The 22,947-nt window shown below is 55.6% G+C and overlaps 1 protein-coding gene across 1 annotated transcript in view; it reads right to left on the bottom strand.

Annotated features, from left to right (window-relative positions):
* Window positions 1-20,657: 20,657 nt before the first annotated feature.
* Window positions 20,658-22,947, bottom strand: part of ATP10A (ATPase phospholipid transporting 10A (putative)) — a gene marked incomplete at both ends in the record, with an annotated part of 67,807 nt that continues 65,517 nt past the window's right edge. The window contains 2 exons of the mRNA XM_080651578.1: window positions 20,658-21,342; window positions 22,648-22,835. Of these exons, the coding sequence (XP_080507704.1) occupies window positions 20,658-21,342; window positions 22,648-22,835 (873 nt within the window). The remainder of the gene's footprint in view (window positions 21,343-22,647; window positions 22,836-22,947) is intronic.

Genomic DNA, 22,947 nt, shown 5'->3' with positions numbered 1-22,947 from the left:
AAACTACGGCCCGCGGGCCACAGGCGGCCCGCCGAGGACATGGATCCCGCCCGCCGGGGGCCGCTGCCCGTCCTGCTTAGCAGCCGACGCGTCCCGGGCCCGCAGAGCGCATAGGAATTTGTTCATAGTTTTTTTTGTTTTTTAAACTATAGTCCGGCCCTCCAACGGTCTGAGGGATAGGGAACTGGCCCCCTGTTTAAAAAGTTTGAGGACCCCTGGTTAGACGGTCCCGCTGACATTCCCAGCACCCGACGTCCCGTCTCTGTACCGTTTCTTCGCTTTGCACCCCCCACGGCGGTTCTGTAAGGACCTCTCACACCAGTCTCCCTTTCCACCCACCCCAAGGCCCCTCCCCTCTGGCAGCCGGGAGTTTGTTCCCCGGGTCCATGAGTCTGTTTCTACTTTGTGTTGGCTGTTTTTTCGTTAATCCTCACCCGAGGGTATTTCTCCATTGATTTTTTAGGGAGAGTGGAAGGGAGGGAGAGAGAGAGAGAGAGAGAGAGAGAGAGGGAGAGAGAAACATCGATGTGAGAGAGACACGTCGATGGATCGCCTCCCACCTGTGCCCCGACTGGGGCCGGGGACAGAGCCTGCCATCGAGGTTCATGCCCTTGACCCTTGACCTGAATCGAACCTGCGACCCTCCCGTCCGTCCGTCCGTGGGGCCGACACGCTGTATCCGCTGAGCCGAACCGGCCAGGGCGCCGTGTCCGTTTTATTTGTCTTGTTCTTTGGGATCCACATACTAATGAGATCATATGGTGTTTGTTTTCTGTCTGGCTTGTTTCTCCTTAGCATAATACCCTCTAGGTTTTGCATTGGTTCCCAGAGAATCTGTTATTGATTGTTGAAACATTTCCATAACAGCTGTTTTAAAAATCCTGCTCCGATGATTCCAACATCTCATCCCGCCCCCCCCCGCCCCCCGGGTGTTAATGTCAGTTGCTTGTCTCTTCTCTCTGGGGTTTCGGTGTTCTTGTTCTGGGTTCTTGGCAAGGCAGGTGACGTTTTAGTGCATCCTGGATGCTTTGTCTATGGTGTTAGGAGACTCTGGGTCCTATTTTTTAAAAAAAAATTTTTTTAACTTTATTTTATTGATCTTAGAGAGAGAGAGGAAGGGAGAGGGAGAGAGAGCTAGAGACATCCATCGGCCACCTCCCGCATGCCTCCCACCGGGGATCAAGCCCGAACACCGCGGACCGGGGAATCGAACCGGGGACCTTTTGGTTCATGGGGTCCACGCACAAACCACGGAGCCACACCGGCCAGGCCCCGTGGAAACCTTTCCTTTTAGCAGGCACTCCCTCTGTTTAGGTTGAGCCCTGACTGCCTTTCCCTGACCATGGTTCCTCATCAGTTATCATGGGGAGAGAGCTTTGGTCTTATCGATTTAGCTGCTGCTGCTGCTGCTGCAGCTGGAGCGCGTGGAAAGGTTTCCCTAGGATGGGCCACTGTGTGTCTCAAAGGAGGGGAGTCTGGGGCCCACGGGGGACCGTGAGGCTTCTTGGGCAGGGACAGGAGTCACGGTGGCACCCCTCTGCTGATCCTACCCCTCCTCCCGCCCCCCCACCCAGGTATGTCAGGGGCTCTCCGCCTAGCGGGGGTCTCTCGCTGGCATGTTCCCTAGATTGGAAACCTAGAAAGGAAGAAAAAAAAAAACACACACACACACACAAAAACACCCACGAGGCCGGCTGCGCCATTGTTCTCCAGCGCCCAGGGCGCGCCTTTGCCATTCGGCCCATCCAAGCGCATCCTCACCCGGCTCATGAATGCATCCCGCACCGCCCGGCCTCTGCGAGCAGCGGGGGTCTTTGCTTTGTCACGGCCCCTGCCCATGGGTGTCTCGGGGGTGGGGGTGGGGGGGTGGCCCACGTCGCAGTGCGGGGCTGCAGGTGGGGGCTCGGCGCCGGGGGTGGGGGTGGAGGCGGGGGCGGGGGGGTCGCGGGCGCGGCGCGCGCGTCCTGGCGGCGCGGGGCGTTGTTGGTCGCCATGGCAGCGCCCGGCCGCTCCGTGCGCGCGCATCTCGCTCGAAAGGAGAATCCGAGCGAGGAGGCCGCGCTCCATCGCCCTGGAGGGCCGTCGAGACGCGCGGCGCCATCGATCTTTGTCAACATCACCGACGCCGAAGCGGGTCTCCCTTCGGCGTCGTGTCCCTTCGTGAAGCGGAACAAATGGACTCTCCCTCCGGGGACACGGGGGAGGCGGGCGGGTGGGTGGGTGGGTGGGGGGGTTGGGGGTGCGCGCGCGCGCGCGCGCGGCTGGGCAGCCTCTTTGCGCGGGACGAGAGCGCCCCCGCGGGCGACGGCGACATTGCAGGACGGCGCGCCTGTCCGCGGGCGCGTGGCGGGGCGCGGCCCTTCCCCGAGGCCGCTTTTGTCTCCGGCCGCCGCCGGCTGCAGGCAGATGGTCAGGGCGGGCGGGAGGGAGGGAGAAGGACGCCCTGGCAACAGCGGCCCGAGACGCCCCCTTCCCTTTGCGCCCCGCAGGGAGCAAGGCAGCAGGACGCTGGCGCGCGCGCACCAGCAGAGGGCGCCACCGGCACCAGCCTCGGCCTCCCCGCCCCCTGCTCCAGCTCCAGCTCCAGCCCCAGCACCCGGCCCACCGGCGGTTCTGCCGTTTGCAGCCGCCCGGGCTCCGGTATTGTGAGCGACACCCGTCAGGACGAGCTAGGACACCCGCTCCGGGCGGACGCCAGCGTCAGGGATGGGGGCCTGCGCCCTGGCCCGCGGGGTTCAGTGGGTTGGAGCGTTCCCGGTGGGTGAGAGCACGACCCCAGGCTGGGGGTTCGATCCCCCGGACCGACGTTTCTCTCCCTCACATCAGTGTTACCCCCCCCCCCTCTCTCTAAAATCAATTAAAAAAAAATAAAAGATGTAGTGACTTCGTGGCTCTGTGCTTATCCCTTCCCCGCCCCCCCCCCCCCCCCCCAGTTTATGCTGTCTGTAACATTGGCAAGTTTTGGTCGTTTTCTGTTTTTTGGGGGGGTGTTTTTTTTTTTTTTTTTTTTTTTTTTTTTTGCAGGGGGCGTGCAAATGTCTGTCTCCATCATAGAGCCTTGTCCCGGGGTCTCCATGGGTCGGCAATGGGACCCATTCAGCTTGTGCCAGACCATCAGGACCGTCCCCAGGTCCGAACAAGGCCACAGGCTGGGAACCTGGAGCCCATCTCTCTCTCTCTCTCTCTCTCTCTCTCTCTCTCTCTCTCTCTCTCTCCTCTTCCTCTCTGAAATCAATACACATATCCTCAGCTGAGGATTAATAATATTACTACTAATAAAATAACATGTACACATGGAAAGAAAAATAATACTTGAATTTTATTCTTTGATTTTATTGATTTTTTTGGGGGGGGGGAGAGAGAGAGAGAGGAAGGGAGAGGGAGAGAGAGAGAGAGAAACGTCGATGGTAGAGCAACATCATCGATCGGCCGCCTCCTGCACGCCCCACATTGGGGGTCGAGCCCGCAACCCGGGCCTGTGCCCTGATCGGGGATGGAACCGTGACCTCCTGGTTCCTAGGTCGACACTCAGCCGGGCCGGGAGCCCCTATTTTTACATAACAGTTCTGATTGTCTGATGCCAGGTTCACGGCTGGGGTCGGCGGGGGGGGGGGGGGGGGCGCCAAGGGTTTTGTGTCCCTGGGGGCTCGAGCCACACGGTACGGCTGGGCATTGGCGGGAGCAGCCAGGCTGGCGAGAAGCAAACCCCTTGTGGGGCCCTGCGTGGGGCCCTGCGTGGGGCAGGCTGCAGTATGTCTCCCGGCCTTCACTGTGCCCTGCAGACAGCGCGGTGCGGGCGGCGAGGCGAACGGAGGGCTCCGCAGGCGACCGTCCGCCTCCACGTCGGGCCGTGGGTCCTCAGCCTCACACACTCTGTTCCCCGCTGGCATTGCTCGCAGCCGTGTCAGCCAGACAGGCATCGGGGTGGGCAAAACTAACTGGGGGTCACTGGGGGGGGGGTCCCTGGACGCCCCTCAGCACCCACCCCGGGGGACACGAAGCAGACATCTACCCCGCCACGCCAGGCGACCGATGGATCTGCTTAACGGAAGCGTCAACGCACCGCCTTATGACTCCTCGGCCGTAAAAATAAAATAAAATAAAATAAAATAAAATAAAATAAAATAAAATAAAATATAAAATAAAATAAAGAAGAAGAAGGGACTCTCATCGTCTGCGGCCGCCTGGATGGAGCGGGAGGGCATGCCGCCCGGGGACAGGAGCCTGTCCGAGAAGAAGCGTCCTGGGATCATGTGGTTTCACTCACAGGTGGAATCGAACGAGCAACATAAACAAAGTAGAAACAGACTCGTAGATACAGAGGGGTGGGGGGGATTGGGAGGATGGGTGGGAAAGGTGCCGGGATTAGGTAAAACACACACACACACACACACACAGGCACATACATGCACACGCACACACACATACATGCACACGCACACGCAAAACATCAGTAGGGTGAGCGCCTGAGAGAAGGCGTAGGGGAGGCAGAAGAGGGTGGAGGGGGAATAATGGGGTGAGGGCAGGGGACTCGACGTTGGGCAGTGAACACACAGCACAATATGCCGATGGTGAATTCCCGAACTGTACCCTGGTTTTTATTCACCAGTGTCACCCCAATCCAGGCAATACCAAGTAAAATAAAATACTCCACCTGCCCCTTCATTATGTGATGCCTTCCGAATAACACTCCTATGGGCATCCGGGATGCACTTCTGTCCTGGCACGGGGGCGGGGAGGGGTCTCCCACGGGGGCTTTTTGGGGGTGTCCCCCGGGGACTAGAAGGCCGCGATGGAAAGGCTCAAAAGACCCCTTCACGCCAGATCCTGCGTGGAGAAATGCGTCTACGTGTTCACCAGCAGATGTCGCCGCTCACATAGAAAATAGAAAAAGCCTCTTTTTTTTTTTTTTCCCCCCCCCTCTTCGTATTCTAAATCGAGGCAAGCTTATCCAAGGTGGGTTTTTTTTTTTTTTTTTTTTTTTTCATAAGGCCTTATCACATGATCCTTTTTCCTTTTTGTTCTGGAAAAGAATGACACCGTTCATCCCTTTAAAGGCAACCTGTCTACGCAGCGAGGAGGCTGGCTTATGGGAGACACCCACACGTTCCGCAGTGTACGCCGTACTCGTGAAACCCCACGACGAAAAATCACCGGCTGGCACCCGTGGGTGGGACGGGGGCATCCGAAAAGAGCACCACAGGTGGTCAGAGGTTCACCCTGCCGCCATCAGGCTGCGGGTTCGATCCCCCCCGGTCAGGGCACATCCGAGCATCCACCAGTGATCGATGTCTCTCTCTCTCGCACAGATGTGTCTCTCTCTCTCTCTCTCTGAAATCAATCAAAATATATTAAAAAAGAAAAAAAAAGAGAGAGAGAGAGAATCCACCAGCGAATGCACGGAACAACACATTCTCCCCTACACCCCCACCTCCGTCCTGATCTCTTTCTCTCCCTTCCTCTCTCTCTAAATCAAATGTAAAATAAAGAGATGAAGACCTAACCCTCAAGGGTCTTAAAACCTTTTTTTTTTTTTTTTTTTGGAGAGATAAGACATAAATGACACAGCACCGTAAGGCCTCGGAAAGTAAGAGCTCAAACCACGGGTAAATGCAAGTGTCATATGGCCTGAGGGGGCTGGGAGGTCGGTGTGGGCTGGAGCCCATGGGGACTTCCTTTGCTTGGAAATAAAAGGTGCTGGGTTGTGTGTGTGTGTGTGTGTGTGTGTGTGTGTGTGTGTGTGTTCTGAGCAAAAAAAGAGGAAGAATTGCTTTTGGAGGATTCGGCTGACAGACAACACGGAGGGAGGGGGCGGTGACATGACAGCATCGTGGACTCGGGCAGTCTGTGTCCTCGGGCCCAACGGGAGGCCCGGGGCAGGCGCTCTGTAAGGACCCGTGGAGCGCACGCACACACGCGTGCCTGCCTGTTTTCCGGGGGTCACCGCGGTCTCCCCAAGGCGAGGCAGATAAGACCCCTGAGCTACGCAGAGAACCGTCTCGCAGGCTCCTGAGGCTTGTTAGGGAGACGGATGACTCCTGAATCCTGGGAGGAAGGGTTCTTTATTCATTATTATTATTATTTATTATTATTATGGGTACTGTTTTAGGTCCCGTGTCCCTGGAGGCCACGCCCGCGTCCCCCTTTATTTGAACGTGAGTTCACAGCACCCACAAACCGGCGGGGAGCCGGCCCCCCCCCCCCCGCCCCCGTGTGGCCGGGGAGACAGGCAAACGGATGGATGTGGTCCCCACCTCCATCCCCATCCCGTCCCCACGGTTACCAGATCGTGACTGCTGGGCAGGGAGGCAGCTCCTTCATCCCAAGGCACCTAAGGCGCTGCTGGTGTTTCATCAACGAGGGCGGGCACCCACAGGGCGCGAAGGGAACGCCAGCTGGCCCGCGAGGTGCTCAGAATCCTCCAGGGATTATCTCCAGGTTTTTTTTTGTGTGTGTGTTTTTTTAAAAAATATATATTTTATTGATTTTTTTTTACAGAGAGGAAGGGAGAGGGATAGAGAGTTAGAAGCATCGATGAGAGAGAGACATCGATCAGCTGCCTCCTGCACGCCCCCACCTGGGGATGTGCCCGCAACCAAGGTACCTGCCCTTGACCGGAATCGAACCTGGGACCCTTCAGTCCACAGGCCGATGCTCTATCCACCGAGCCAAACCGGCTAGGGCTGTGTTTTTGTTTTTTTTTTAAAAAAATACATTTTTATTGATTTCAGAGAGGAAGGGAGAGGGAGCGATTGATCGGCTGCCTCCTGCATACCCCCTCCTAGGGATGGAGCCTGCAACCTGGGCATGTGCCCTAACCGGGAATCGAACCTCCTAGTCTATAGGTCAACGCTCAACCCCAGAGCCACCGCCGGGTGACCGTAAAGACGTCCTAAAAGCATACGTCTGACGTGAGCATTGTTTGGTGGTGGCGGGGGCGGGGGGGGGAGGGCGGGCAGCCTCGTCTGCTATGGGCTCCGATCTGATCCCAGGTTGACCATCTCGTGCCCCGGGGGTTCGAGGGCCTCTGGGGTGCTGGCCCTCACGCCTGACAGAACCGGGTTGAAATGGGGCTCGAGCCCTGCCTTTTCCGCCGACTCGCTCTCTGGCCCCGCTTCTGAATAGAGCGGGGCCTCGGTTTGCTGATCTGCAGAATGGGAAGAACAAGAACAAGGCCCCTCTTCTCTCTCTCTCTCTCTCTCTCTCTCTCTCTCTCTGTCTCGGAGCAAAGGGCCCGCTGGGGGTGCCCGGTGGGTGGTCGTGCACCTCAGCACCTGTCCCCTGGTGGGTGTGCGGACGGATGTGGCCTCTGTAAAGGACAGCAGGCCCCAGCGCCAGCGCCCTTCGCCCGGCATCACCGGCCCGAGACGCGCACACACACACACACACACATGCACACGCACACACGACACGCACACACACAGGACACGCACGCGGCCGCTCTGAGCCCGCCGTCCACCGGGGCGTGCGGTGAGAGGCGGCGTCTGTTTTGCTTGGAACCCACTTCGCCTTCGGAGAAAGGTCACGGAATGTTCCAGGCCCAGCGCGCACGAGAACCCAGGATGCCAGCAAGGCCAGTGCCCCCGCCAGGCACGCCGAGCCATTAATCATAAAACAGCAAACACAGGGCCACTTTTATTTATAGCCGGCCGTTGCTAAGCAGAGAATGGACCCTTTTCAGAGCGGCTTTTCTCTCTCTCTTTTTTTTTCTTTTCTTCTTCCCCCCCCGCAGAAACGTGCTTGTCTTGAACAACTGTTTCTCCGGTGGAATAAAAAAAACCCAACCCGTTCTCGGACCCCCGAAGGGTCGGTGGTTTTAGACCCAGCTCATTGGCATCTGCTAGCCCCTGCCGGACAGACAGACGACCGGCCGGCCGGGGCAGGGGCCCTGGGGAGGGAGGCCAAGGCCTGGCTGGCTCACATCCACAACCTCGGGGGTGGCTAGCACGTCCTTCACGGTTGGAAATGAGTCGAGTGGCCGCCGGGATCGGGGGGAGCCCCTGCGCCAGGCTGGCTGGCTGGCTGGCTGGCTGGCAAGCCGGGTCCCCTCCGGCCGTGCTGCGGCCAGAGGACCCTTCGACCTCCCTCTCCTGGAAGCTGGTGGGGATGGAGGAGGCCAGTCCCAGAACGTCCGCTTGGCCTCTGTCCCAAGTTCTTCGAAACCCAAGGGCTAAGCTTTCCCAGATCCTGACGGGAGCCGGCGCTGAGGGATTCGTGGAATCACAACCACGTAACTGATCGCACCCGGCCGGCGTGGCTCGGGGGTTGAGGGGTCGACCCATGAACCAGGAGGTCACGGTTGGATTCCCAGTCAGGGCACATGCCCGGGTTGCGGGCTCCATCCCCAGTAGGGGGCCTGCAGGAGGCAGCCGATCCATGATTCTCTCTCATCGCCGATGTTTCTCTCTCTCGCCCTCTCCCTTTCTCCCTGAAGTCAATAAAAATGTATTAAAAAAAGAGAGAGAGAGAATCAATCAATGAATGCATCAATAAGTGGAACAACAAGTCGATGTCACTGTCTCTCTCTCTGCCTTGCTCTCCACACCTTCCTCTCTCTCTCAAATTAACCAGTAAATAAATCGCAAGTGGGCCCTACCTGGTGTGGCTCCGTGGATAGAGCGTCACCCTGCGGACTGAAGGGTCCCGGGTTCGATTCTGGCCAAGGGCACATGCCCGGGTTGCAGGCTCGATCCCCAGGAGGGGGCGTGCAGGAGGCAGCCGATCCATGATTCTCTCTCATCAGGGATGTTTCTCTCTCTCTCCCGCTCCCTTCCTCTCTGAAATCAATAAAATATATTAAAAAAAAAAATAAATCGCAAGTGGTGGAGCTGGAGGGATTAACAGATGACTCCCCGTTTGCCCAGGGAGGGGGCGTTGAACTTGGTTTTGTGCGTAGTCGCCTGAGAAATCAGACCGTTTCTGGGTGAGCGAAGGCCGTGTGTGTGTGTGTGTGTGTGTGTGTGTGTGTGTGTGTGTGTTGTTTGTGTGTATGTGTGTAGTTTGTGCGTGTATGTGTGCTGTTTGTGTGTATATGTGTGTATGTATGTTGTGTGTGTTGTTTGTGTGTGTATATGCATGTGTATGTGTGTTGTGTGTGTATGTGTGTTGTGTGTGCGGTTTGTGTGTATGTGTATGTATGTTTATGTATGTTGTGTGTATATGTGTTGTTTGTGTGTGTATGTGTGTTATGTGTGTTGTGTATATGTGTGTTTGTGTGTATGTGTGTATGTGTGCATGTTGTGTATATATGTGTATGTGTGTATATACGTGTGTGTATGTATGTGTGTGTTGTTTGTATGTGTATGTGTGTATGTTGTGTGTGTATGTGTGTGTATGTTGCGTGTATGTGTGTATATATGTGTATATGTGTGTTGTGTGTGTATGTATATTGTGTGTGTGTAGTTTGTGTGTGTATGCGTATATGTGTGTTGTGTGTGTATGTATGTTGTGTGTGTATGTGTGTGTATGTGTGTTGTTTGTATGTGTGTGTGTGTGTGGAGGTGAAGGGGGAATTTCTTTCTCCCTCACCCTGGTGGGGCACCGGGAAGGACTTCTGCCAGCTGTCAAGCCGACCTGTGTGACCTCGGCGTTGCCCTGGGCCCAGGGTTAGCTCCGCGTGGACCCCTGCCCAGGAGCCAATGCCCCCCTCCCTCCGACCCTCTCTCCCTCCCTCCTTCCCTCCCTGGCTACCATCCTCAGAGCATCCTCCGGGCGGGTGGGGGGTGCGGCTCACCTGCAGGGCGGCCCCGCTGCCCGCCTCCCCCCGTAATGACAGGCCGCGTATGCTAACGAGCAGATGCCGGCGATTAGCCTGCCTTCTCCGTGGCTTGTCAAGCCCGGGCTGCGCTTGTTGGGAAAGATAATTAGGCAGGAATCAGCGCCCGCAGTAAATATTTGCCGCGGGGGCACCCACGGGACAATGGAGGCAGTTGGTCGTGAGGTCCAGCTGCAAATCCCCAGCCTGGCCGGCCCCAGCCTGGGCGGGAGGGGGCGTCGCTCGGGGCGGGGGGCCGGATCTGCGCCGTGCTGGCGTGTGTGGGTGATGCTCCTTTGCTCCCTTTAAGAGGGGACACAAGGGCCCAGGCCGGTGTGGCTCAGTGGCCAGAGCGTCGGCCTGCAGAGGGAAGGGTCCCGGGTTCGATTCCGGTCCAGGGCACGTGTGGGAGGCAACCAATGGCTGTGTCTCTCTCACATCCGTGTTCCCCTCTCTCTGTCTCTCCCTCTCCCAATCTTTCTAAAAAAAAAAATCAGTGGAAGCCCTGGTCGGTGTGGCTCAGTGGATAGAGCATCAGCCTGCGGACCGAAGGGTCCCGGGTTCGATTCCGGTCAAGGGCACATGCCCGGGTTGCGGGCTCGATCCCCAGTGGGGGGCGTGCAGGAGGCAGCCGATCCATGATTCTCTCTCATCATGGATGTTTCTCTTTCTCCCTCTCCCTTCCTCTCTGGAAGCAATAAAAAGAAAAAGAAAGAAAAATCAATGGAAAAATACCCCAGAGTGAGGATGAACAACAGCAACAAGGAGTGGACGAAATGGGTGAAGTCGAACTTCATAGCGAGGAGGCCAGCCCAGCCTTGTCCCCGCACCTCCCTCCCCTTTGCACAGCGTGGATTGGGGGTGGGGTGGGGAGGGGGGGGCCCCCCTCAGGTCTGCTTCCAGTAATTCCACAGGTGCCCCCGCCTCGCTCCGTCGGCTCCAGAGGCTTGCCTCTGTGCGCGCAGCGGCGTTGTTTGCACGTTGTAAGATTCCTCTGGATCAATTTTGCAACAAGGCAATTATAAACGAGCCGGAGTGGCAAGAACATAGCACTCTCCCTGGCGTTAGGGCCCCCCCCTCCCCGCTTGTCTGCTCTCAGAGCTGGTGTCGGCCGCCGCACGTACAAGCTTCCATAGAATCGCAACTACCCAACGCCAAAGAACCGGTGTGGATCGGTGGTTGGGCGTCCACCAGGAGGTCACGGTTCCATTCCCCGTCAGGGCACACGGCCGGGAAGCCCCAGGAGGGGGCGAGCAGGAGGCAGCCCGTCCATGATTCTCTCTCGTCATGGATGCTTCTATTTCTCGCCCCCTTCCTCTCTGAAATCAATTAAAAAATATATATATATTTTTAAAAAATATATTTTATTGATATTTTACAGAGAGGAAGGGAGAGGGAGAGAGAGTTAGAAACATCGAGGAGAGAGAAACATCCATCAGCTGCCTCCTGCACACCTCCTACTGGGGATGTGCCTGCAACCAAGGTACGTGCCCTTGGCTGGAATCGAACCCGGGACCTTTCAGTCCACAGGCCGACGCTCTATCCACTGAGCCAAACCGGTTTCTGAAAAAAAAAAAAAAAAAAAAAAAAAAATATATATATATATATATATATATATATATATATATTTAAAAAATAATTTTACTTTTTATTAAAAGTATATATTTTTTTTATCGATTTCAGAGAGGACGGGAGAGGGCGGGGAAAGAGAGAGAGAAACATCCATGATAAGCGAGAATCATGGATCGGCTGCCTCCTGCATGCTCGTCCACTGGGGATGGAGCCCACAACCCGGGCATGTGCCCTTGACCTGAATCAAACCCGGGACCCTTCTGTCTGCAGGCTGACACTCTATCCACTGAGCCACAATGGGCTCGGGCGCAAATGTGTGTGTGTGTGTGTGTGTGTGTGTGTGTGTGTGTGTGTGTATATATATATATATATATTTTAAAGAAATAATGGTTGAGCCCTAACCGGTTTGGCTCAGTGGATGGAGCGTCGGCCTGTGGACTGAAGGGTCCCGGGTTCAATTCCGGTCAAGGGCATGGACCTGGGTTGCGGGCACATCCCCAGTGGGAGGTGTGCAGGAGGCAGCTGATGGATGTCTCTCTCTCATCGATGTTTCTAACTCTCTATCCCTCTCCCTTCCTCTCTGTAAAAAAATCAATAAAATATATTTAAAAAAAAAAGAAATAATGGTTGAAAACTTCCAAGATCTGAAAAGCAACATGACTTGCCGACTCAAGAAGAGCTTGGGGAATTCAAACAAACAAATAAAAATGAACTCAAAGAGAGTCGCATCCAGACGCCAAAACGTCCAAAAAAAAAAAAAGAAGCCAGAACGGAATATAGAACAATAAAGATTTTATTTAAGAAGCGGCGACAGAGAAATGATATCCCGCCCGCGGGGAACGCGCGGTGCGCACGGCGGCAGGTTTCTCATTAGAAACCGGCGAGGCCCCAAGGAGGTGTCACAACATCTTGAGGTTCTGAAGGGAGAGGCCTGTCAGCCAGATGCTCGCCGCCCGCGGAGGGGCCCCTGTGGGCCCGGGACGAGATGAAAACCGTCTCCGGTGACGAGCTCGGCAATAAGGACAACAGAATGAGGGGGGGGAGGGGGGGGCGGGAGGGCGGATAATGAAAGGAGGCATCTTCCTGGGAACATCAGGAAGAAAGATACCAGAGACCTTCACCCTGGAGAGGGCGTCGGCCTGCGGACGGGAGGGTCCCGGGTTCGATTCCGGTCCAGGGCATGTGCCTAGGTTGCAGGCTCGATCCCCAGTGGGGGGCGTGCAGGAGGCAGCCGCTCCATGGTTCTCTCTCATCATGGATGTCTCTCTCTCTCTCTCTCTCTCTCTCTCTCTCTCTCTCTCCCTTCCTCTCTGAGATCAATAACAATATATTAAAAACAACAACAACAGACTTGCACCCGGGCTGGTGTGGCTCACGCGGTTCGAAGTGCTTTCGGGCCTAGTGGGAGAGCCTGGACCAGCCGTGGGCAAACTACGGCCCGGGGGCCGGATCCGGCCCGTGCGGCTGTTCTATCCGGCCCGCGGAGCCGGAAGAGCGGAGGGTTCTCTTGCTCTCCCCTCTGCTCCTTCACCAGCAGCAGTGTTAACATGGCAACGTCGGGAAACACGGCCGCAGCTCCTTCTTCTGAGTGGGCAGATTTATATCCGGATTTATATCCCCATTCAGTACAAGGAACAACCTCTCCATCTTCCAGAGGCTCCTTGGAATGCCTGCGGACGCGTCCCCCGACATCACCCTGGGAATGCGGAGACACGTTATCGTGGTGATGGAGGGAGACACGCCCCTGGAGAGCACAGGATCAGAGCATTAGCTAAAAAGGAGACCAACAACACTGTTCCCACTGAAGCGGATGTTTTAAAGACCAAAAACCTTTCAACCCAGTCTACATGGCCATCTACATCGACGTCCCGGGCATAATTTGGAAGTGCACTAAAGAAAATGTTTCATTTACCGTTTACACATTTTGTTCTTTTCTATTTGTTTTCGTTCTAAATTATTTTATTCTATTTAAGTTTAATTTGAAAGGCTTTTGTACCTTTCCTTTTGTTAGGCAATTTTATTTTGCCTTTGCCATCTTCCATAGAAGGTATGTTATTGTGCTATGATTCCTCCATTTCTTGAAGTTTCAAATTATAATAATTAGTGTTTACATTCTTCTTGTTAAAATGTTTGAAATGAATAAAACTATTGAAATAATAATAAAAAAAAGACCGTACCCTTTTAGGTAATGATGTTTACTTTGAATTTATATTAGTTCACACAAACACTCCATCCATGCTTTTGTTCCGGCCCTCCGGTCCAGTTTAAGAACCCATTGTGGCCCTCGAGTCAAAAAGTTTGCCCTGGACCCCTGGCCTGGACCCTAAACCCACTGTGGCCCCATCTCCTTGTCCTGCAAGGCTGTTGACTCTCTCAACGCCCTTCCAAGGATACGTCCCCGCCCCCAGCTGGTGTGGCTCAGTGGGTAGAGCGCCGGCCTGCCTGCGGACGGAAGGGTCCCCGGTTCGATTCTAGTCAAGGGCACGTACCTCGGTTGCAGGCTTGATCCCCGGGGCCCGGTCCCCGGTCGGGACACGTGCAGGAGGCAACCCATCGATGTGTTTCTCTCCCATCGATGTTTCTCTCTCTCTCTCTCTCTCTCTCTTCCACTCTCTCTAAAAAGCAATGGAAACATATTCCTGGGTGAGGTGGAACGAACAAAACAAAGGCTATATTCCCAACCAAGGGGTCAGTCCCTCTGCTTGGAAACCATATGCAGGAAATTGACAGAGGCTCGTGGGGACGCATCTGTCAACCAGTAGGAAACTCAACACATTTTTTGGCGAGGCTGTTTGCTGGTTTATTTGGGGGGTGGGGGCGTGGAGGACGGGAGAGGGGGGGACTGTTGAGGCTTTGCATGGGAAGGCTTGTCACAGTTCCCGGAACGTGGCCAACTTTTTTTTTTTTTTAAATATATTTTATTGATATTTCACAGAGAGGAAGGGAGAGGGATAGAGAGTTAGAAACATTGATGAGAGAGAAACATCGATCAGCTGCCTCCTGCACACCCCCCACTGGGGATGTGCCCGCAACCAAGGTACATGCCCTTGACCGGAATCGAACCCGGGACCCTTCAGTCCACAGGCCGACGCTCTATCCACTGAGCCAAACCGGTTTCGGCATGGCCAACTTTTTTTTTTTAAACAACAACAACAACAACAACATTTCACACACACAGAGGTCTCTCCCCGTCAGCCGGTGAGCCATTTATCTTCCCGCCGCACTTCCCTACCCAACGGTCACGCCTCTGGCCTCTGTCGACAATGCCGATGGTGCAGCCCCGGCCAGCCAGCGGCGTGGGCTCCGTGGTTGAGCATCGACCCAGGAACCAGGAGGTCAGGGTTCGATTCCCGGTCAAGGGCACAGGCCCGGGTTGCGAGCTCGATCCCCAGTAGTGTGTGTGTGTGGGGGGGGCGTGCGGGAGGCGGCCGATCCAGGGTCCTCTCTCTTGTCAATTGTTTCTCTCCCTCCTCTCCCTCTTAAAAAAAAAAAAGAAATCAATAAAACGTCTCTTCAAAAAACTGCCAAGGTTTTTTCGAACGCCCGTTTCCTTCCTTTGTCTTCTTGTTCCCCGAGGACTCGAGAAGTTCAGAAAAAGAGCGCTGAGGGACGCCAGCAAGCCCTGCGCTGCCCGCTTCATCTCCCCGGAGGGAGCCGATGCGATTATCGGCGAATCCAACAGCCCTTCCGAGGGCCGGCGTCACCTCTCCTCGACGGGGTGGGGGGCGGGGGGGGCTGGCATGTGTGTTACGAACTCCCTGTCCCCCGTTTATCTGCAGCCTCGCTCTCTCTTTAGGAGTCGAGATTTATGTTTTGTTTAAAAGACAGTTTGAATAAAGAGCTGGCATTTGCTAGGAGAACGCACAGGGAAGGGGCCTGGGGGGATGTGGGCCGGGAGCAGAAATCTTTTTTTTTTTTTTTTTTTAAATATATTTTATTGATATTTTACAGAGAGGAAGGGAGAGGGATAGAGAGTTAGAAACATCGATGAGAGAGAAACATCCATCAGCTGCCTCCTGCACACCTCCCACTGGGGGTGTGCCCGCAACCAAGGTCCATGCCCTTGACCGGAATCGAACCCGGGACCCTTCAGTCCGCAGGCTGACGACGCTCTATCCACTGAGCCACACTGGTCAGGGCGTATTTTTTAATTTCTTTAATTTCCCTCCCAATGGACGGCCTCCGCTCGTCTTGGGGATGCGTCCAGCTGAAGGATCCAGGCAGAGGAGAAGGCCAACATCATCATCAAGACAAAAAAAAAACCCAAAAAAACAACACACACTGCAGGGGGCCTGGCCGGTGTGGCTCAGTGGATAGAGCGCCGGCCTGTCAGCAGAGGGAAGGGGTCCCAGGCTCGATTCCCGGTCAAGGGCACAGGCCCGGGTTGCGGGCTCCATCCCCATCCCCAGTGTGGGGCGTGCGGGAGGCAGCCGACCCCTGATTCTCTCTCCTCATGGGTGTTTCCCCCTCTCCCTCTCCCTTCCTCTCTGAAATCAATAAAAATATATTAGAAATTGCCAGAACCGGTGTGGCTCAGTGGATAGAGCGTCGACCTGCGGACTGAAAGGTCCCGGGTTTGATTCCGGTCAAGGGCATGGACCTTGGTTGCGGGCACATACCCAGTGGGAGGTGTGCAGGAGGCAGCTGATGGATGTTTCTCTCTCATCGATGTTTCTAACTCTCTCTCTCCCTCTCCCTTCCTCTCTGTAAAAAATCAATAAAATAAAAAAATATTAAAACACAACCACATGGCAGTCCCCAATCTAGCCTCACATATACTTTCTCTCCCCCACCCCCCAAATCTGGCCTGCTCCCCCTAAAGCGACACGATATTCAGACCGTCCACAGGGCCCCTAGGACCGTAAGAAAGGCAGAGAATTCACGGTTAATGATGCATTCTCGAATTGCCCCCCCCCCTTAAAAATCAAATTGCCCCACGTTGGGAGCTGATGTGTGGCTCTTCATTGTCTGTGTGTGTGTGTGTGTGTGTGTGAGCCAGAGGGCCTGGGCCGATGGGACCGCCACGCGGCTGTGACCCGGGACTGGGGTACAATGCTTCCATTTTTCAGCGCAAACAAACCGCACACGGCGTGACTCCAGGGTCGCAGCCTCCGCTCATCGTCGCTCCGGGTGCCTCCTGGGAAAAGGAACAAGGATGATCTTTCTCGGCTCGCGTGCGCCGGTGGTTATAGGGTTTGAAATTGGCTCCTGCGCACGCATGACCCGCTGAAGCCCCCCCACGCGCTACCCCGGGGCTGCTGTTTTCGGAAGCTGTTTGAAATCGGTTCCATCAAAGGATGACCTATGGCGTCCTGCCCAGGCCCATGGCGTCCTATCTGTTTGTTTTCCTTCCTCTGGGGAAACACACACACACACACACACACACACACACACACACACACACAAAACACAGCTAGAGAGAAGTTGTTAGAAGGAGGCCCCTTTCCACCTGCAAATAAGAGCACCCTGGCCAGGCAGGAGTGGGAGGGGGGGCGGGGGACCCCACAGGCCTCCGTGGAGACTGGCGTGGCCCCCAGCTGGCTGCAAAGAGACCCCATGGTTTTGCCCGGCCGGTGTGGCTCCGTGGTTGAGCAACAACCTAGGAACCAGGAGGTCACGGTTCGATTCCTGGTCACGGCTCATGCCTGGGCTGTGGGCTCCATCCCCCGTGGGGGGCGTGCAGGAGGCAGCCGATCCATGATGCTCTCTCGTCATGGATGTTTCTACCTCTCCCTCTCTCTCTGAAGCAGTCAAAAAATATATTTAGAGAGAAAGAGAGAGAGAGAGAGAGGAGAGAGAGAGAGAGAGAGAGAGAGAGAGAGAGAGAGAGAGAGAACAGCTATGACAAAGCTCAGTAGGTGCTGGGTGATGGGTCCCCGTCACGGAGGCCGGGGCCTTGGGGTTCCTGGGGTTTTGCACTGGCCTTGCCCGAGCTCATGCCATAGACTCTGTCCTCACAAAAACCCACAGGCTTCTTCTCCTTCAGGAACCTTCTGTGTCAAATACGTTTTTACTGATTTCAGAGAGAGGAAGGGAGAGGGAGAAACATCAGTGATGAGAATCATTTATGTGTCATATGTCTATCTATTTACCATCTATCTTATCTGTCTATATATTTATCTATCAGTCATCTATCTACCTATCATGTACCTATAATTTATTATCTATCTACCTATCATGTATCTATCATTTGCCTATTTATCACCTATCTGGCTATTTATCCGTCTACCTATCATGTGTCTACTTATCATCTATCTACCTATCATTTACCTGTTTGTCATCTATCTGGCTATTTGCCTATCATCTATCTTCCTATCATATATCTATAATCTATCTCTATCATCTATCTATCATCTATCAATCTATCACCTATCTATCACCTATCTATCAACCTATCTTTATCATTTATCTATCCATCAATCATCTACCTATCTCTATCATCTATCACCTATCTATCATCTATATCATCTATATCTATTATCTATATCTATCTATCCATTTATCTATCATCTATCATCTATCCATCCATCATCTATCTGTCTATCATCTATCAATCAATCAATCTATCATCTATCAATCCATCCATCATCTACCTATCATCAATCTATCTATTATCCATCCATCATCTACCTATCATCTATCATCTATCTATCAATCATCTATCTTCTACCTATCATCTATCCATCAATCTATCTATCATCTATTATCTACCTATCTATCTATATTTATCTATCATCTATCTATATCTATCCATCATCTATCATCTATCAATCTACCCATCATCTATCTATATCTATCATATCTATCTATCTATCTATCTATCTATATCATCTATGTATCTATATCATCTATCTATCTATATCTATCTATCATCTCTATCTATATCTATCTCTATCATCTATCTATCTATCTATCTATCTCTATATCTATCTATCTATCTATCTATCTATCTATCTATCTAATCTATCAATCATCTATCTCCCTCCCGCCCTCCCTCCCCATCTCCCTGCTGCAGATCCCCGCTCCCTGGGCCGGTGCCCTCCCGTGGAGCCCGATCCTCAGCTCTGCGTCTGCAGGCTGCGCTGCCTCATCCGAGGTGGCCCGTTTCCAGGCTCCGGGCCGCGCGCCAAGGCTGGGTCCAGGGTAGCTCGGGAGGAGGGAGTCTCACTCCGCCTCTCAGCTTCACGGGGGTCATCGGGCTGGAAACGGCGCCCGAGGCCAGGACACGTCCACCCGCTCTCCTGCTCGGCCCTGACACGCAGGTGAAGGGGGACCCTTGCCTGTCCCTGCACCCCAATCATCTGCCGGTTGTCCCCGAGCCTCCTCTCTGCAGTATCACAGAGGAGTGGAGAGAGAGAGAGAGAGAGAGAGAGAGAGAGAGAGAGAGAGAGAGAGAGAGAGAGAGAGAAAGATCCATTGGTTGCCTCCCATATATGCCCAGCCAGGGATTGAACCCACAACCTAGGTGTGTGCCCTGACTGGGAATCCAACCTGCAACCTTTTGGTGTACAGGACGATGCTCCAACCGACCCAGCCCCCCGCCAGGGCTCTTTATTTATTTTTTAATAAAACATGTTTTTATTGACTTCAGAGAGGAAGGGGGGGTGGGGAGAGAGAGAGAGAGAGAGAGAGAAACATCCATGATGAGGGAATCACTGATGGGCTGCCTCCTGCACGTCCCCCTTTGGGGATCGAGCCCGCCACCCGGGTACGAATCGAACCCTGACCACGAATCGAACCCTGACCTCCTGGTTCCTAGGTCCACGCTCCACCAGTGAGCCACGCCGGCCGGGCTCTCTTCTGTCTATTTTAAAGCTTCCCCCCCCCCCCCGCCCCGCCCCCTTCCCGCGCTCGGCCTGCCTCTGAGCCTCTGCCAAGCTCCGATGACCCGGTGGCTGACTCCCTGGCTCTAGCCGGCAGCCGGGAACAAGCAGCCTCCGAGTCTCTCACGGGGGCCTTCGTTCGTGTGCACAGAGCCCACAGCTGGAAGACACGGCGTCGTCTGGCGTTCTGGCCCCCCGCACCCCCCTCCCCACCCGGGTCCCCCGTGACGTCCGTCCTCATGGGCCTCCACTCTGCCGGTCGCCGGCCCAGGGCTCCCCCAGGTGTGCAAGGAGAAAGTGTCTTCTCCCAGCGCCTGGCTGCCGAGCATCAACCTAGGAACCAGGAGGTCACGGCTCGATTCCCGGTCAGGCCACACACCCGGGGTGCGGGCTCCATCCCCAGTGGGGGGCGTGCAGGAGGCAGCCGATCCATGATTCTCTCTCGACATGGATGTTTCTCTCTCTCTCCCTTCCTCTCTGCAATCAGTTAAAAAAAATATATATTTTTAAATATATTTTTATTGATTTCAGAGAGGAAGGGAGAGAGAGAGATAGAAACATCCATGATGAGAATCATGGATTGGCTGCCTCCTGCACGCCCCCCCAATGGGGATCGAGCCTGCAACCCCAGGCACGCGCCCTTGACTGGATTCGAACCTGGGACCCTTTGGTCCGCAGGCCAACGCTCTATCTACTGAGCCAAACACCTATGGGGCCCGGCCGGTGTGGCTCAGGGAGAGAGAGAGAAACATCCATGACGAGAGAGAATCATGGATCAGCTGCCTCCTGCACACCCCCCCACTGGGGATGGAGCCCGCACCCCGGGTGTGTGCCCTGACCGGGAATCGAGCCGTGACCTCCTGGTTCCTAGGTCGATGCTCGGCAGCCAGGCGCTCGGAGAAGATCCTTTCTCCTTGCACACCTGGGGGAGCCCTGGGCCGGTGACAGGCAGAGTGGAGGCCCATGAGGACTGATGTCACGGGGGACCTGGGTGGGGAGGGGTTGAGCTGTGGGAACGGAAGACAGGCCGTGGGGGACGTGTCGCCGGGGGACGCATCCCGGTCCCGTCACCGCCCCTCCCTGCCGTCCACACCCGCCCGGGATCACCGCGTGCGAGAGACACACACACACACACACACACACACACACACACACACGTTCACCCGTGGCGGCCGCCACCGGGGCCGCGCACGCGGAACCGAACCCATCACGCCGCGTCTTCGTACGAAATGAGGCGGACGCCAAGTCAACAAACGGAGGGTCGCTCTTCTTCCAACGTTTATATAACCTGAACGCTCGGACCTGCTCCTCCCTCAACAGACTCTTCTCACTCGGGACTCAAAAAATAAACTCTCCTTGGTTCTCTGGGTGCCTCTCGTCCCCAGCGGGAGCCCGGGAAACATATAAAATACGTCTTCCTAGACCTCTTCTGTGCAAACAAGAAGCATAAATACTATGAACATGTACGTTATAAAAAAAAAAAAAAAGAAGAAAGAAAGAAAGAAAGGTCAGTTGGCGGTTTTCGCCACCCCGCCCTCCCTCCGGCCCCCACCGCCCCCCCCCCTGCAGCCCCGGGGCCAAGGCTCCGGCCCTAGAAGTAGTCGGTGGCCCGCCTGCCTAAGCCGCACAGGTCCCCGTCCGGCGGCGGCGGGGGGGCCCGGCAGGCACTCGGCTTCCCCCCGCTTGTCCACGTGCAGACTGTTCCGGGAGAGCTGCCACACGCCGCCCAGGCCGCCGACCAGGGACAGGGAGGAGATCCAGCTGAGCGAGCGCCAGTGGGGGAGGCCGAAGACGGACGAGAGCGAGGCCGCCCGGCCGGCGCGGGCCGGTTTCCCCTTGGAGTCCCCGCAACACCGTTCCAGAACCGCGTCCCTGGGCCCGGAGGAGCAGCCAGGGGCCCGGCGGCTCGAGGCCTCCCTCAAAGGCACGCTCACGTCCACGGGGCTGGGCTCCTCGCCGGCCTCCGGGGGGCCGGGCGCGTGCCAAGACCCCGGCGAGGCGTCGTCCTGGGAGGTGGATGCCGAGGCGGTGCCCAGGCCGCTCGGTTCGGAGGTGTCGGGGCTCGGGGCTCCGGGGAGGTGTCCCTGAGTGCTTCTGGGGGCGCGGCGTTTCCTGGGGGACCTCTGGGCCAGCTGGCGAGCCCGCTGCAGCTGCGTGGGGAACAGGCTGCCCTGCAGAGCTTTGAAGAACAACCTGCAACGAACACACGATGCTGTCAGCGACGCCCTGGGGCTCACACAGGCCGGTGCGCGTGGGCGGGGGTGGGGGGGGGGGGCGGCGCTCGGTTGGAGCATCGACCTAGGAACCAGGAGGTCACGGTTCCATTCCCGGTGACGGCACGTGCCCGGGTTGCGGGCTCCATCCCCAGTGTGGGGCGTGCAGGAGGCAGCCGATCCACGATGCTCTCTCATCATGGATGTTTCTCTCTCTCCCTTCCTCTCCGAAATCAGTAAGACCTTGTATGCATCACCCATGGACACAGACAACAGGCTGCCGAAGGCCCGGGGTGGGGGTGGGTGGGGGCGGGCTGGTGGGGGCTCACGGTGGGCAAAAGGGAACCCCTGTAATACACTTTCAACAATAAAGAATTTAAAATAATCCTATATAATAAAAGCCTAATAGGCTAAGTGTCCGACCGTTCGACCGTTCGACCAGTCGCTATGACACGCACTGACCACCAGGGGCTGACGCTCCGACTGGGAGGCTAGCTTGCTGCTGGGGTCCGGCCGATCGGGATTGGGCAAGATGGGGCCAGACACACCCTGGAGCCCTCCGATCGTGCACACGTGGGTCCCCTCGGCCTGGCCTGCACCCTCTTGCAATCCAGGACCACTCAGGGGATGTGAGAGAGCCCGTTTTGACCCGATCCCCACAGTCCAGACAGAGGGATCCCACCGGTGCATGAATCCATGCACCGGGCCTCTAGTAATAATAATAAACAAGAAAGAATGGTCTCAGCCCTGACCGGTGTGGCTCAGTGGATAGAGAGAGCGTCGGCCTGCGGACTGAAGGGTCCCAGGTTCGATTCCGGTCAAGGGCATGTACCTTGGTTGCGGGCACATCCCCAGTAGGAGGTGTGCAGGAGGCAGCGGATCGATGTTTCTCTCTTGTCGATGTTTCTAGCTCTCTATCCCTGTCCCTTCCTCTCTGTGAAATATCAATAAAATATATATATTTTTTAAAAAAAGAATATCTATACAGTCCTAACCGGTTTGGCTCAGTGGATAGAGCGTCGGCCTGCGGACTCAAGGGTCCCGGGTTCGATTCCGGTCAAGGGCATGTACCTGGGTTGCGGGCACATCCCCAGTAGGGAGTGTGCAGGAGGCAGCGGATCGATGTTTCTCTCTTGTCGATGTTTCTAACTCTCTATCCCTCTCCCTTCCATTCTTTGGAAAAAATCAATAAAATATATTAAAAAAAAAAAAAAAAGATTAAAAGAATGGTCCCAGTTCTCAGGGAGGACGGGGGTGGGCAGGGCCCAGCGTCCCCGGCACCCACCTGGGCAGCAGGGCGGTGATGGGTGCGATGAGACAAATCAAGTAGAACAGGGGGTCGCCCGTCAGTGTCTGCATCGTCCAGTACGGGTTGGACGGAGGGTAGCACGTCGTGCAGGAGCTATTGTAGACGAAAGCCACCGTGAAGAACAGCAGGGCGCTGAAGCCGCAGGCCGTCCAGTTGAGCCAGGTCTGGGGGGGGTGGGGGGGGAAGGAGAGAGGAGGGGCCGTTTCAGCCAAAGGACGCTGGCCGCCCCTGAGCCGGGCGTGGGGAACCTCCAGCCCGCGGCGCTCGGTGAGGGCC

This window comes from Plecotus auritus, assembly GCF_963455305.1.
Source record: "Plecotus auritus genome assembly, chromosome: 15".
In the NCBI taxonomy this organism is placed as follows: domain Eukaryota; kingdom Metazoa; phylum Chordata; class Mammalia; order Chiroptera; family Vespertilionidae; genus Plecotus; species Plecotus auritus.
Note: the sequence above shows the minus strand (reverse complement) of the source record. Positions and strands in the feature narration are given on the sequence as shown.